Source organism: Heterodontus francisci, chromosome 29, assembly GCF_036365525.1.
Source record: "Heterodontus francisci isolate sHetFra1 chromosome 29, sHetFra1.hap1, whole genome shotgun sequence".
Classification (NCBI taxonomy): domain Eukaryota; kingdom Metazoa; phylum Chordata; class Chondrichthyes; order Heterodontiformes; family Heterodontidae; genus Heterodontus; species Heterodontus francisci.
Window position 1 is genome coordinate 53734578 of NC_090399.1, and position 14906 is coordinate 53749483.

Consider the following 14906-nt stretch of genomic DNA (forward strand, 5'->3'; position numbering starts at 1 on the left):
ATAGGATTGGAGCTAGACCAGAGATAACATTGAGCCCAGAAACCAGGAAATTATAGCACCCTCCATCTGAGGTCCAATGTAATACCCAGTGGGTGTTATTCTGGAGCACTGATAGGTATCTGGGACTAAAGTGTGCAGACATAGCAACAACCTGTCACAATTGACATGTTCGTAAAACCCTTGCCCCACTTTAAGCAGTCCAAAAATGGTTGGTCATCCCACTGTGCACACTGGACTCCTGGACCACCGTCATCTGGGACAAGGGACGGGAGTTCGGCCCCCCAGAAGAACCTGTCCCAGCCCCTCCCCCGGTCCCCCGACACTGCTCCAGCCCATAGGCCCTACCCCAGGACCCTGTCCAGCCTCAGTCTGTTCTACCCTGCTCCATCCCATAGATTCTACCCCAGAACCCTGTCCAGCCTCAGTCTGTTCGACCCCAGTCCTTCAACCCTGCTCCAGCTCATAGGCCCTACCCCAGGAAGCTGCTCAGCCTCAGTCTATTCTACCCCAGTACCTCGACCCTGCTCCAGGGCATAGATCCTACCCCAGGACCCTGTCCAGCCTCAGTCTGTTGAGGATCCACAGTTGAGGAGACAAGATAATTTGGCGGCACAGTGGTGCAGTGGTTAGCACCGCAGCCTCACAGCTCCAGGGATCCGGATTCAATTCTGGGTACTGCCTGTGCCGAGTTTGCAAGTTCTTCCTGTGACAACGTGGGTTTTCACCGGGTGCTCCGGTTTCCTCCCACAGACTTCCGGGTTGATAGGTAAATTGGTCATTGTAAATTGCCCCTAGTGTAGGTAGGTGGTAGGGAATATGGGATTACTGCAGGGTTAGTATAAATGGGTGGTTGTTGGTCGGCACAGACTCGGTGGGCCGAAGGGCCTGTTTCAGTGCTGCATCTCTAAAAAATAAAATTTGGATAATTTGTCACTCTATTTTATCTTCAGTGAAATTGTTCCATGTTTTTTAGTCTCTCTCTGTGAGAATTGCTCTCTGTTAGTTTTTGTTGGTATCTCGCTTCCTTTACCTTAGATGAACTCCTGCCCCTTCTCTCCCTCCAGGTCGTACACAGGATCTATAATACCAGGCATTCTGCAGATACTGAGAGTGTTAGAATCAAGAACATAAGAAATAGGAGCAGGAGTAGACCATTTGGCCCCTTGAGACTGTGCAGCCATTGAGGCTGATCTTCTGCCTCAACTCCACTTTCCCGCCCACTCCCTGTGCCCATTGATTCCCTTAGAGATCAAAAATCTATCCGTCTCAGTTTTGAATGTGCTAAACAATGGAGTAGCCACAACTCTCTGGGGGAGAGCATTCCAAAGTTTCACAACCCTCTTAGTGAAGAGAGTTCTCCTCATGAAAGGAGCCCATTAGTTTTAGCTGAGGCTCAGAAATACCTGAAGACATTGACAGGGCACTAACCCTGTGGGAATGTGCTGGTGCTTCAGGAAGCTCTTCATTCTTGACCATTCCTTTCCCTGTGGGATGACGTTGTGTTAGGAAGATGTCCGGACAGGTCAGCTGTCTTGTCAGAAAGATTGCACTTTTCTGTTCTGGAAGGTGTTACAGAGGGTATGAGGAAGAGAAGCTGGTAGAACAGTTCTGGGAGATGTCACACTGAATACACTAGCCCATGTATGTTTGCTGATGATCCAGGAGCTCTGCTAACTGTGGGAAAGCTTTGTCGACAAGCTCACACCTGAAACAGTTCTTCATGTGTGTGGCTGCGCTGGTGACGGAGGAGGCTTGAGGACAGTGTGAAGGCCTTGGAACAAACATCACACTTGAAGGGTTTCTCACCTGTGTGGACACGCTGGTGTCTCAGGAGTGTTGATGATTTCAAGAAAGCTTTGTCACAAACATCACACTTGAAGGGTTTCTCTCCTGTGTGGATCCGTCTGTGATGCACGAGGTCTGATGACTGTGAGAAAGCTCGATCACAAACTTCACACCTGAAGGGTTTCTCTCCCGTGTGGATCCTCCAGTGTTCCAGGAGGTTTGATGACTTTGTGAAGGATTTATCACATCTCTCACACTCAGTTTCTCTCCCACTCTCCCCTTTACTGTCTGCTCCTCTCTCAGTGTCTCTCCCACTCTCCCCTTTACTATCTGCTCCTCTCTCAGTGTCTCTCCCACTCTCCCCTTTACTGTCTGCTCCTCTCTCAGTGTCTCTCCCACTCTCCCCTTTACTGTCTGCTCCTCTCTCAGTGTCTCTCCATCTGTCCCCTTTACTGTCTGCTCCTCTCAGTGTCTCTCCTACTCTCCCCTTTACTTGTCTGCTCCTCTCTGTGTCTCTCCCACTCTCCCCTTTACTGTCTGCTCCTCTCTCATTGTCTCTCCCACTCTCCCCTTTACTGTCTGCTCCTCTCTCAGTGTCTCTCCCACTCACCCCTTTACTGTCTGCTCCTCTCTCATGTCTCTCCCACTCACCCCTTTACTGTCTGCTCCTCTCTGTGTCTCTCCCACTCTCCCCTTTACAGTCTGCTCCTCTCTGTGTCTCTCCCACTCTCCCCTTTACTGTCTGCTCCTCTCTCAGTGTCTCTCCCACTCACCCCTTTACTGTCTGCTCCTCTCTCATTGTCTCTCCCACTCTCCCCTTTACTGTCTGCTCCTCTCTCAGTGTCTCTGCCACTCTCCCCTTTACTGTCTGCTCCTCTCTCAGTGTCTCTCCCACTCACCCCTTTACTGTCTGCTCCTATCTGTGTCTCTCCCACTCTCCCCTTTACTGTCTGCTCCTCTCTGTGTCTCTCCCTTACTGTCTGCTCCTCTCTCAGTGTCTCTCCCACTCTCTCCTTTACTGTCTGCTCCTATCTATGTCTCTCCCACTCTCCCCTTTACTGTCTGCTCCTCTCTTAGTCCCAGTTCCACTCAACCCAGCAATCCAGAATATAGCACCGTTTGTTTTCTCCAGAGATTTACAATAGCAATGTGATTCTTACAATGACTATGTGGACCGAATCTGCATTGACTTTATAGCCAGGTATAATTCCTTGTACGGTTTGTCATCAACTCCAAGTAATGCACAGCAGGCCTTGTATCATTGTGTGCAGAACAGCCACTCAAAGGTAGTTTGGTCTGCTTAAAACTTAGCAAAGAATTATTGCAGGGTTGTAGCACCCCACGAAGTGTGCATTTGTGTCTTCCACCTGCCATTATTAGTTTGACAGCGTCTGTTTGATTGAGCCTATGAAACGCTATCCTGGATCCTTGATCACACACTATTGCTGCACTCGATGATCAAGAGGGCAACTGCTGTGCCTAACCTATCTCATTTTGGCCTGCACTCTGAGCCCTTTTTTGTGTTCCCTCATTGGCATAAGTGGCTGTGAAAATTGGAGGGAACAATTGTTGGCTTTTGAATCACTGATGGCAACAGAAAACAGGTCTTACATCTCCGCTATGGAAGTGAATTATTGGAAAATATTTTTGAGCCATTGCCCAGGAAGAATACAATGTACAAAACAATTATTTTCCAATGACCAAAGTGAGAAGCAAATGATGAATATTGCACAGGACTGAAACAAATCTGGACTTTGGTGACATCAAACTTGTCGAATGGGAAATCAAAACAAAAACCATTGTAGGTTGCCTGTTCATCAACTACTCAGAAAAAACACTCAAGAAAGACAGAAAGCTGTCAGAGGTGCTGGAGTTAGCAAGATTGCTTTCCCTTTCAGAGTCCAGAGCTGCTGAAGTTGAGGCTGCCAACAGCAACTGCCACACTTCAAGCTCAACTCTTGTGAACAGTGTTCACTGTTCACGTGCCAGGCAACCACCTGCGAAGCAACAACAACAAGCTCGCAAACAGAATTTATGTCTTGTCCAAGCAATGCTTCCATTGTGGTGGTAGTTATCCACACTGGACAGTATGTCCTGCTGCTGACAAGCAGTGTAAAGCTTGTGGGAAACTGAACCATTTTGCTCACGTTTGCCGCTCATCAGCAAAATGAACTAAGACTAATGCTACCAAATGAGTGCCACGTACACATACCAAACCAAAAGGGCAAGAGAATATAGCCAATGTAGAGATAGATGATCTGAATATACTTTAGTGCTCTCTTTCGGACAGAGCAACCAGCCATGTGTGACAGTGGCCATTGGCTGTTTGAAAACAGATGCTCTCGTAGACACAGGAGCAACCTCATGGGAGATAAAACATCCAACAAACTTCAGGGCTGCCTCACATTTTGCAAGCCAGGGAATACAAAAATCTTCCCTGACAATAGAAACAAGCCACTGAAAGTTCTTGGGACGTTTGAAATGCCAGTCGCATTCAAATACACCAGAACAAATGCTGTATTTTATGTCACATCCGGAGAAAGTGACACATTCGTCAATTTCCACATGACAACAGATCTGCGCATGATTGCAGTCATGTACGGAGTTCCTACATGTACCAACAGTGTTCTTGAACTGTATGCTGACCGCTTCAAGGTTATCAGAAAACTGAAGAATGCTACATGCAAAGCTGCATGTAAATCCTAAGGTGCGTCCAGTCGTGTATCAACATAGACGAATACCGTTCTATGTCAGAAAGGAGACAGAGAAGAAAGTTCAGCACTTGCTTGACTGTGAATCTACCCCTTGGGTCTTACCCAAACATATTTTAAAGATTCTCAAGGTCAGAATCTGTGTTGAAATGCAGTCACCAAAACAAGCAACATAACAAGAAAGACATTTGACGGCACAGTGGCGCAGTGGTTAGCACCGCAGCCTCACAGCTCCAGCGACCCGGGTTCAATTCTGGGTACTGTCTGTGTGGAGTTTGCAAGTTCTCCCTGTGTCTGCGTGGGTTTCCTCCGGGTGCTCCGGTTTCCTCCCACATGCCAAAGACTTGCAGGTTGATAGGTAAATTGACCATTATAAATTGCCGCTAGTATAAGTAGGTGGTAGGGAAATATAGGGACAGGTGGGGATGTGGTAGGAATATGGAATTAGTGTAGGATTAGTATAAATGGGTGGTTGATGGTCGGCACAGACTCGGTGGGCCGAAGGGCCTGTTTCAGTGCTGTATCTCTAAACTAAACCAACAACTGATGATATCACAGGGAAAGCGAATGGTGCCACACATTTTGCTAAACTTGACCTCAATGCAGGGTATCATCAAATCTAACTTGTGGAAGAATCGAGGTATCTTACAGTGTTCACCAATCAGATCGGGTTCTTTTGATACAAGAGGTTCAATTTTGGATTCAACTCAGCAGCTGAGGCATTTCAGCACAGGATTAAGTCTACACTGCAAGGACTTGAGGGCAGACTGAAAATCAGCCATGAGGTTTTCATCGACGGAGTCACACTGAAAGTTAAATCAAGACACACCTACATGCATGCCTACAATGTCTTAGAGAATGCAACTTCACCCTGAACAAAGACAAGTGTCTGGTCAATTAAAGCAGGATTGAATTTTTCAGTCATGCATTCAGTGGTGAAAGAGTATCACCTGATGCACCGAAAGACGAAGCCATTACAAACTTCAGATCCTATGCATGTGCATGAGGTCCAAAATCTTCCTGGGCTCATCACAAACTGTAGTCATTTCATTCCTGACCTCACTACGCTATCTGCCCCTCTATGCAATCTGACAAAAGTGACCACCAAGTGGGAGTGGACTAAATCACACAAACAGGCTGTACACCAGATCAAACAACAGTCGTCAGCAAGTTGTACAAATGGCTTTTTCGACCCCGAGAAAACCACCCAGCTATTTGTGGATGCGAGCCCGTTTGGCTTAGGTTCAGTTCTCGTGCTGAAAGACTAAGCAGGTCATCCATCAATCGTAGCGATGGCAAGCAGATCATTAACGCCTGTAGAACAACAATATTCACAAACAGAGAGAGAAGCACTCTCAATCACGTGGAGCAACCTACACTTTCATCTCTACTTGTATGGAAGTGAGTTTGAAATGATAACCGATCACAGCTTACTAGTAAGTCTGTTTAACAATCCACACAGCAAACCACCTACTCAAATGGAGCATTGGATACTCAAACTACAATTGTAAGAGTTTCATGTTAATATCAGCCAGACTGATCAACCCAACAGACTACATATAGCACCATCCTTTCCTGACAAGCAGTCCTGCTAGTGAAGAACAGACTGCCTAACAACATCTTAACTATGTCAGAGTAAACACGGAATCAAAGTCATCAAGATTAATTGAAACCAAAGTAGCAACAAAACAAGAAGAGGTGTTACAGCTTTGTGTGACAGCTATGGGATCACAAAACTGTAAAGATAGGATTGAGAGAGCATCTATAAACGAAGTAGCTCACATGCTACAAGGTCTTCACAGTGTTCAAAATGAGCTCACAGTTGCAACCATTTTTCACCTTGTGTCACTCGGCAATCGCATTGCCATTCCGCAGTCAGAGAATGTGTTATAGAAACAGCACATGAGGCTAACCAAGGAATTGTCAAAACTAAGCAACTTCTTCGGGAAAGGTATGATTCCTGGGAATTGACCGCATAATGGAGCACAAAGTCAATCAGTGTTCGGCATGTCGAGTAACCATAATGTCAAATCTTCGGGAGCCTCTCAACTTGTCTGAGCTACCTGCAGGTCCATGGATTGAAGTTAGTGTCGACTTCAGAGACTTGCCCACTGACGAGCACTTGCTTGTTGTCACTGACGACGATAGCAGATTCCCAGTTGTAGAAATTGTTGCGTCTACCTCAGCGAAAGCAGTCGTCACAAAGCTTGACCAGATTTTCGCATTGTTTGGAGTCCCTCAAATGGTGCGAAACAACAATGGACCCCATTCAACAGTGATAAGTTCAGTAAATCACAAACGACCTGGGATTCACTCCCCAAAAAAATCACATCCTGTTGGCCAAGTGCTAATGGAGAAATTGAGAGATTCATGTGTACCTTGAAAAAAGTGATCCATACATTGACTGCTGAGAGCAATTTGTGAAAGCAGGAGTTTGGAGCCATAGAGTCATTTATGGCACAGCAGGAGGCTATTCAGCCTATTGAATCCATGCCTACTCTCCAGGCAGCAATCCAGTCAGTCCCACTCCCCAGCTCGATGCCCATAGCCCTGCAAGTTTTTCTTCCTTCAAGTGCCCATCCAATTTCCTTTTGAAGACATTGATTGTCTCTGCTTTGACCACACTCATGGGCAGCAAGTTCTAGGTCATTACCACCCACTGTGTAAAATGTTCTTCCTCACATTCCCCTGCATGTCTTGTCCAAAACTTTCAATCTGTGTCTCCTAGTCCTTGCACCATCAATTAATGGGAAGAGGTTTTTCTTGTCTAACTAATGTAAGCCTGTCATAATCCTGTACACTACTATTAAATCTCCCCTCAATCTCCTTTACTTGAAGGAGAACAATCCCAGTTTTTTCAACCTAACCTTGTAACTAAAATCTCTCATCCCTAGAACCATTCTGGTAAATCTCTTCTGCACCCTCTCAAGGATACTCACATCCTTCCTGAAGTATGGTGACCAGAACTGGACACAATACTCCAGTTGGGGCCTAAGCTTTATAAAGGTTCAGAAAAACTGCCCTCCTTTTGTACTCAACACCTCTATTTATGAAGCCCAAGATCCCATATGCTTTACTAACCACTTTCTCAATATGTCCTGCCACCTTCAAAATTCTATGCACGTGCACCCCCAGGTCCCTCTGTTCCTGCACACTCTTTAGAACTGTGTTATTAAATCTATATTGCCTCTGCCAAAATACAGCAGATCACACTTCTCTCTATTAAATTCCATCTGCACTTGTCTGCCATTCTGCTAGCCTATCTATGTCTTGTTGCAGGCAATTTATATCATCATCACTGTTTGCAACTCCTCCAAGTTTGGTATCATTGGCAAATGTTGAAATTCTACTCTGTATTCCAAAATCCAAATCATTTATTTATAGCAAAAAAATGCAGTGGTCCTAGCACTGACCCTTGGGGAACACCACTGTCTACTATCCTCCAGTCTGAAAAACAGCCATTTACCACAACTCACTGTTTTCTGTCCTTGAGCCAGTTTTTTTTTATCCAATTGGACACTGACCTTTCTATTCCATAAGCCTCATTTTTTAATCATCCTTATCTTACCTTACCTTATCAAACGCTTTCTTAAAATCCATTTGGAAAATATCCATGCCATTCCCTTCATCAACCTTCTCTGTTACTTCATCAAAAATTCAATTAGATTCGTCAAGCATGATCTGCCTTTTACAAATCCCTGCTGGCTGTTCTTAATTAATTCAAACTTCTCAAGTGCCTGTCAATTTTTTCCCCGATTATTGTTTCTAAAACCTTACCCACCACAGATGTTAAACTAATTGACTGTAGTTACTAGGACTGTCCTTACACTCTTTCTTGAATTAGGGTGTCACATTTGCCACTCTCCAATCCTCTGGCACCTGCCCCGGATCGAGGGAAGTTTGGAAGATTATGGCAAGCCCTTCCACTATCTCCATCCCCGTTTCCCTTAGCAACTTGGGATGCAAGCCATTCAGATCTGGTGACTTATATACCCTAAGCATAGCCAGCCTTTCCTCTACCTCCACATCTTAATTTTTACCCTATCCATTGTCTCTACTCTCTCCGCTTCTACCGATATTTTGTCAGATTCCTCTTCCTTAGTAAACACCAACACAAAGTACATAGAAACATAGAAAATAGGAGCAGGAGTAGGCCAGTCGGCCCTTCGAGCCTGCTCCACCATTCATTATGATCATGACTAATCGTCCAACTCAGTTGCCTGTTCCCGCTTTTGCCCCATACCCTTTGATCCCTTGAGACCCAAGAGCTATATCTAACTCCTTCTTGAAAACATACAATATTTTGGCCTCAACTGCTTTCTGTGGTAGTGAATTCCACAGGCTCACCACTCTCTGGGTGAAGAAATTTCTCCTCAGCTCAGTCCTGAAAGGTTTACCCCGTATCCTTAGACTATGACCCCTGGTTCTGGACTCCCCCAACTTCGGGAACATCCTTCCTGCATCTACCCTGTCAAGTCCTGATAGAATTTTATAGGTTTCTATGAGATCCCCCCTCACTCTTCTGAACTCCAGCGAATATAATCCTAACCGATTCAATCTCTCCTCATGTCAGTCCCGCCATCCCAGGAATCAGTCTGGTAAACCTTCGCTGCACTCCCTCTATAGCAAGAACATCCTTCCTCAGATAAGGAGACCAAAACTGCACACAATATTCCAGGTGTGGCCTCACCTGTATAATTGCAGCAAGACATCCCTGCTCCTGTACTCGAATCCTGTCGCTATGAAGGCCAACATAACATTTCCCTTTTTTTACCGCCTGTTGGACCTGCATGCTTACCTTCAGCGACTGGTGTACGAGAACACTCAGGTCTCGCTGCATAGTCCCCTCTCTCAGTTTATAGCCATTCAGATAATAATCTGCCTTCCTGTTTTTGCTACCAAAGTGGATAACCTCACATTTATCCACATTATACTGCATCTGCTATGCATTTGCCCACTCACTCAACTTGTCCAAATCACTCTGAAGCCTCTCTACATCCTCCTCACAATTTACCCTCCCACCCAGTTTTGTGTCATCTGCAAATTTGGAGATATTACATTTAGTTCCCTCATCTAAATCATTAATATATATTGTGAATAGCTGGGGTCCTAGCACCGATCCCTGCGGTACCCCACTACTCACTGCCTGCCATTCGGAAAAAGGCCCATTTAACCCTACTCTTCATTTCCTGTCTGCCAACCAATTTTCTATCCATCACAATACACTACCCCCAATCCCATGCGCTTTAATTTTACATGCTAATCTCTTATGTGGGATTTTGTCGAAAGCCTTCTGAAAGTCCAAATAAACCACATCCACTGGCTCCCCCTCATCAACTCTACTAGTTACATCCTTGAAGAATTCTAGTAGATTTGTCAAGCACGATTTCCCTTTCGTAAATCCATGCTGACTCTGCCCGATTCTACCACTGTTCTCTAAGTGCTCTACTATAAAATCTTTGATAAAATCTTTGATAAGTATTAAGATAAGATTAAGAATCTCGCCTTGTCCTGCATCTCTAAGCATATATTACTCCCTTTGTCCCTAATTGGCCCCACTTCTCCTGTTACTACCCACTTACTATTTATATGCAGGTGAAGATTTGTGGATTCCCTTTTATGTTGACTGCTATTCTATTTTCATATTCTGTCTTTGCCAGTCTTATTTTCCTCTTCATCTTCCCTCTCAACTTATTGTATTTGACCTGGTCGTCACTTGAAGAATTCACCTGACATGCATCATGCACCTGACCTTCCACCCTTGTTGGAATGTATCTAGCCTGTACCTGAAGCATCTCTTCCTTAAAGATAACCCATTGTTCTGTCACAGTTTTTCCTGTCAGTCTTTGTTTGCATTTTAGCCTGGCTAGACCCCTTCTCATTGTATTGAAATTAGCCCTCTTCCAATCTAGACATCCTATCTCATATTGTTGCTTGCTTTTCAGTATCGTTGTATCATTGTCTTCACAATTACAAAGTGACTTGTCACTCGACCGCTGGAAAGCCTCCATCTATGCTTAAGTTTGCACATCCTGTGTGCACACGTCTTCCTGAGCTACCCCGCAAAGCTAATGATCAGTATGTGAGCACGATTGAGGATAGAAAGATCACATGAAAGCAAACACAGAGCTAAACATCAAATTCAAAATAACACAGCTGAAGCCAGGAGACAAAATACTTGTGAAACCTGATGACCATGTTGGAAAGCAAACAACCCCCTATGACATCCAGCCACTTGTTATGACCAACACAAAAGGATCACTGATCACTGCCAAGCATGGTTTGCAGATCATCACATGAAATGCGTCATTCTTCAAGGTGTTGCAAACACCATCAGCAAGCGTTGTCTGCAATCCAAACACCGGCAGAAACGTCCGCCCTACTTTAAGCGATTACGTTACAATCTGAAATAATGACCAAACAGAGCAATTTAAGAAAACCATTGACACTCTCAATTGCCAAGAGGGGGAGGGATGTTGTGTATTGTTGACTTATTGTTCATTTGATATGTAGTGTATTGCTCATTTGAGGCCACTGCACATGCTTGGTGTAGCATGCAGAGTGTGCCACTAGAGGGGGTCGATAATAAAGTTTCAGTTTGCAGCAGCAATCCAGAAGGTAGTGCGGTGTTTTGCTTCCTGAGGTTTTAGCAGATCTACAATGTGAGATCCACGCCATTCCCCAGCCGCCCTCTCATTCCCACCACCCACAGCCCCGACTGCTCCCGATCTGCCCACTCACCCTGCAATCTCCCAACTCCTCCCAATTTTCCAACTTCTCCCCAAGTCCCATTGCAAAGATACCCTCTGGCCACTTTTCCCCACTGCCAACCATCTCCTTAAAGCCCTTTCCCCTGTCCCCTCCGCCCTCACCTCCAAGAACAAGTGGGAAGAGCTCATGTACTTCTTTGCTACTAAGATTGAGACCAGCTTGCCTGTGCTGCTCCCCTCCCTTCCACTCGCTCACCAGGCCAAACTTCCACTAAAACTCCCTCTTGGCCCAGCCCTGAATTCACATCTTTCTCTGTTTTCTCTCCTACCTCCCCTCATCCCTATCAGAGCTCATCTTGTCCATGAGACCCACCTCCCTCTATCCTATTCCCACTAAAATGCTGACCACCCAAATTACCTTCCTGGCCCCCATGTTAGTTAATATTGTCAATGGCCCGTTTGCTTCCGATATTGTCCTCCTCTGTTTCAGGTAGGTCATTGCCAAGTCTCATTGAAAAAACACACACCTGACCCTTTTCCAATCAGGTTTCTGTCCCCGCCAATACCGAAACTGCTCTTATCAGATGACATCCTATGTGACTGTGACACAGGTAAACTAAGCCTCCTCGTCCTTCTCGACCTGTCTGCAGCCTTTGACACAGTTGACCACACTATCCTCCTTCAACGCCTCTCCACTGTCATATAGCTCGGTAAGCCTGTACTCACCTGGTTCTATTCTTATCTGTTCAATCGTAGCCAGAGGATCACCTACAATGGCTTCTCTTCATGCTCCTGCATCATTACCTCTGGCATAGATGCATTTAAAGGGAAGCTAGATAAGGGTATAAGGGAGAAGGGAATGGAGGGTTATGCTGACAGAGGTAGAGGAGAAAGGATGGGAGGAGCTCAAGTGGAACATCAACACTGGCACAGACTGGTTTTCCTGAATGACCTGTTTCTATGCTGCAGATTCTATCCAAATCTATGTCATGTATTCTTGGACCCCTCCTATTTCTCATCTACATGCTGCCCCTCGGTCTCATCATCTGAAAACACATCCTCAGGTTCCACATGTATGCTGACGACACCCAGCTCCACCTCACCACTATCTCTCTCCACCCCTCCATTGTCTCGGATTGGTCAGACTGCTTGTCCGACATCGTTGTACTGGATGAGCAGAAATTTCCGCCAACTAAATATTCGGAAGATTTTTTTTTATTCGTTCACGGGATGTGGACGTCACTGGCAAGGCCAGCATTTGTTGCCCATCCCTAATTGCCCTTGACAACTGAGTGGCTTGCTAGGCCATTTCAGAGGGCAGTTAAGAGTCAACCACATTGCTGTGGGTCTGGAGTCACATGTTGGTCAGACCAGGTAAGGATGGCAGATTTCCTTCCCTAAAGGACATTAGTTGAACCAGGTGGGTTTTTACTGCCATCGATGATAGTTTCATGGCACCATTACTTCCACCCTCCATGAACTTGAACTCATCCAAAACTCTGCTGCTGGTCTCCAAATACACACCAAGTTGCTTCACTCTATTTGTGCAGATTTGCTTTTGTTCCCCATCCGGCAATGTCTCAAAATTAAAATTCCGATCCTCCTGCTCAAATTCAGTCATGGCCTCAGCTTTCAATATCTCTGTAACCTCCTCCAGCACTACAACCCTCCGCGAACTCAGTATTCCTCCAACTCTGGCCTCTAACACCCCCACCATTGGCGGAGATTGCATCTGTTAGCTGCCGAGATCCCAAACTCTGGAATTCCCTCCCTAAAGCTCTCCACCTCTCTCTTCTTCGAAAAAACCCCTTTAAAAGCCGTACTTTGAACAAGCTTTTTGTCACGCCTTATAATGATTTCTTCTTTGGCTCAGTTTCGAGTTTCTTCTGATTACACTCCAGTGAAACACCTGGGATGTTTTCTGATGTAAAAGCCGCTACATAAATGCAAGTTGTGGTTGTTGGATTACAAAATAAATAAAATAACACACAGTGTGTGCATTATAATTCAGGTATCCAGGCAGTGAAGGATAGAACCAGAGCCGAAACTTTATACGCCTTACAAACTTTTATTAATAATAACACATCCAACAACCACAGTTTCAGTCTGCTCCAATATAGGCACACAAGTGAATCCCCAGTTAATATCCATCACTGAATACAATTGAACACTCAATTATTATATAATTAACAGAGCACTCTCTGCAATAACACCACACTGAGCCCAGTGAGATCAGGTATTCATATATATAATCTATATTAAATTTTACTGTCTAATAACTCACATTTTGCAGCCCAGACCCCATGAATTAAAACCAGCGTGAACGCAGTAAAGTAACACCCATGTTCCATTCTGTTCCTCTCGCTGCTCTCAAATGGAATCAGACTTCACCCCCAGCCAGTTCCTTTTACTCTACCGTCAGTTTCTCTCTGTAATTGATGTGTGGTTTAGTTTTAATGAGCCAATCACAAACTGAGATCTCCTCCATCAGCTGTTCCCAGGTGAACTGCATGCCTCCTCTTATGAATGAGCTTTGAGTTTGCTGTATTTGAGAAAATATTGCAGTGATATGAGGAAATCTTTAAGTAGAGATGTTTGGAAGTGTTTACTTGTATTGGGCTGAATAAGTTTCTGTTAATGGTTTTACTCCGTCTCCAGTGTCTCATGCTCTTCTGCATGTTCATTCCATATTCCCAGCTGATATATTGAGTGGAAAGCACCACATCCATCCTATTTGATTTAACAGTTTTTAGCGGAAATAAAAACAGAAAATGCTGGAAACACTCAGCAGGTCAGGCGGCATTGTGGAGAGGAAAACAGAATTAACAGGCTGGATTTTGTTCCCAGCCCGATGTCGGGTTCTGTGGTCGAGGTGGAGGTGGTGGGGGGAGCTGGAGAATGGGAGCGGCAGAGGCCGCCATGGAACCCGACGCCGGATTGCTGGACCCAATTTTCCTGTGTTCGGCCTTCCCGCCCAAAAGCCAGTTGAGGCCTTTAAGTGGCCTATTGACAGCCAATTAAGGTCATCTTCCTGCCACTGCTGGGATCTTACCATTGCCGGGGTGGAACGGGGGAGCAGGGGTGTCCTCTGCCACACGGGGAGGATGTCTTGGAAAATGTGGCACCCTCCCTGTGTGCGTGGGGGGTGCCCCTCCTATTGAGCAATTCATGGCCCACGGAGGCTTCCCCCGCCCCCCCAAGAAACAACCGTACCCCTCCAGGGAACCCCCTCGCCCCCCTCCGCAGGACCGAACGCCCACGGGTCCAATCCCTCCCCGACGCCACGGCCTTCGGGTACGGCCCCAGTGACCCTGCCTCACCTACCTCGGGTCCAGGTTTCCAACGCTGAGCCTGGGTCTGAGGCCTTTGCAGTACCGGTAGTGGCCACCAGCCCTGGTGGCGCTGCTGATACTGTTGTGCTGCCAGGCCTGTGATTGGCTGGCAGCTCTTGGAGGTGGGAATCCCAGTCCCTATTTAGTGTTTAAAGGGACAAAGTTCCTGCCTTCTTCAACTTTGACGACCAAAGACCGGAGGATCTCTCCGGAGGGGGGCCTGAAAAAGTACAGAGGCGGGGTTCCCTGACTTTTCGGCCTAGCCCAGGGAGCCTCGCCTCCTGCACCAAATCCAACCTAATGTTTCAGGTCAATGACCTTTCACCAGTATTAATTAGAACTTTCCTTCTGGAGGTATGGTGGAATTT

At 45.9% G+C, this 14906-nt stretch overlaps 1 protein-coding gene across 1 annotated transcript in view; it reads right to left on the reverse strand.

Annotated features, from left to right (window-relative positions):
* LOC137345849 (zinc finger protein 271-like) overlaps window positions 1–4088 on the reverse strand; it is a 33062-nt gene extending 28974 nt beyond the window's left edge. Inside the window, exons 1-2 of the mRNA XM_068009099.1 lie at window positions 3998–4088; window positions 1723–2073 (exon numbers count right to left, since the gene is read on the reverse strand). Of these exons, the coding sequence (XP_067865200.1) occupies window positions 1723–2073; window positions 3998–4088 (442 nt within the window). The remainder of the gene's footprint in view (window positions 1–1722; window positions 2074–3997) is intronic.
* Between the last annotated feature and the right edge of the window lie 10818 nt (window positions 4089–14906).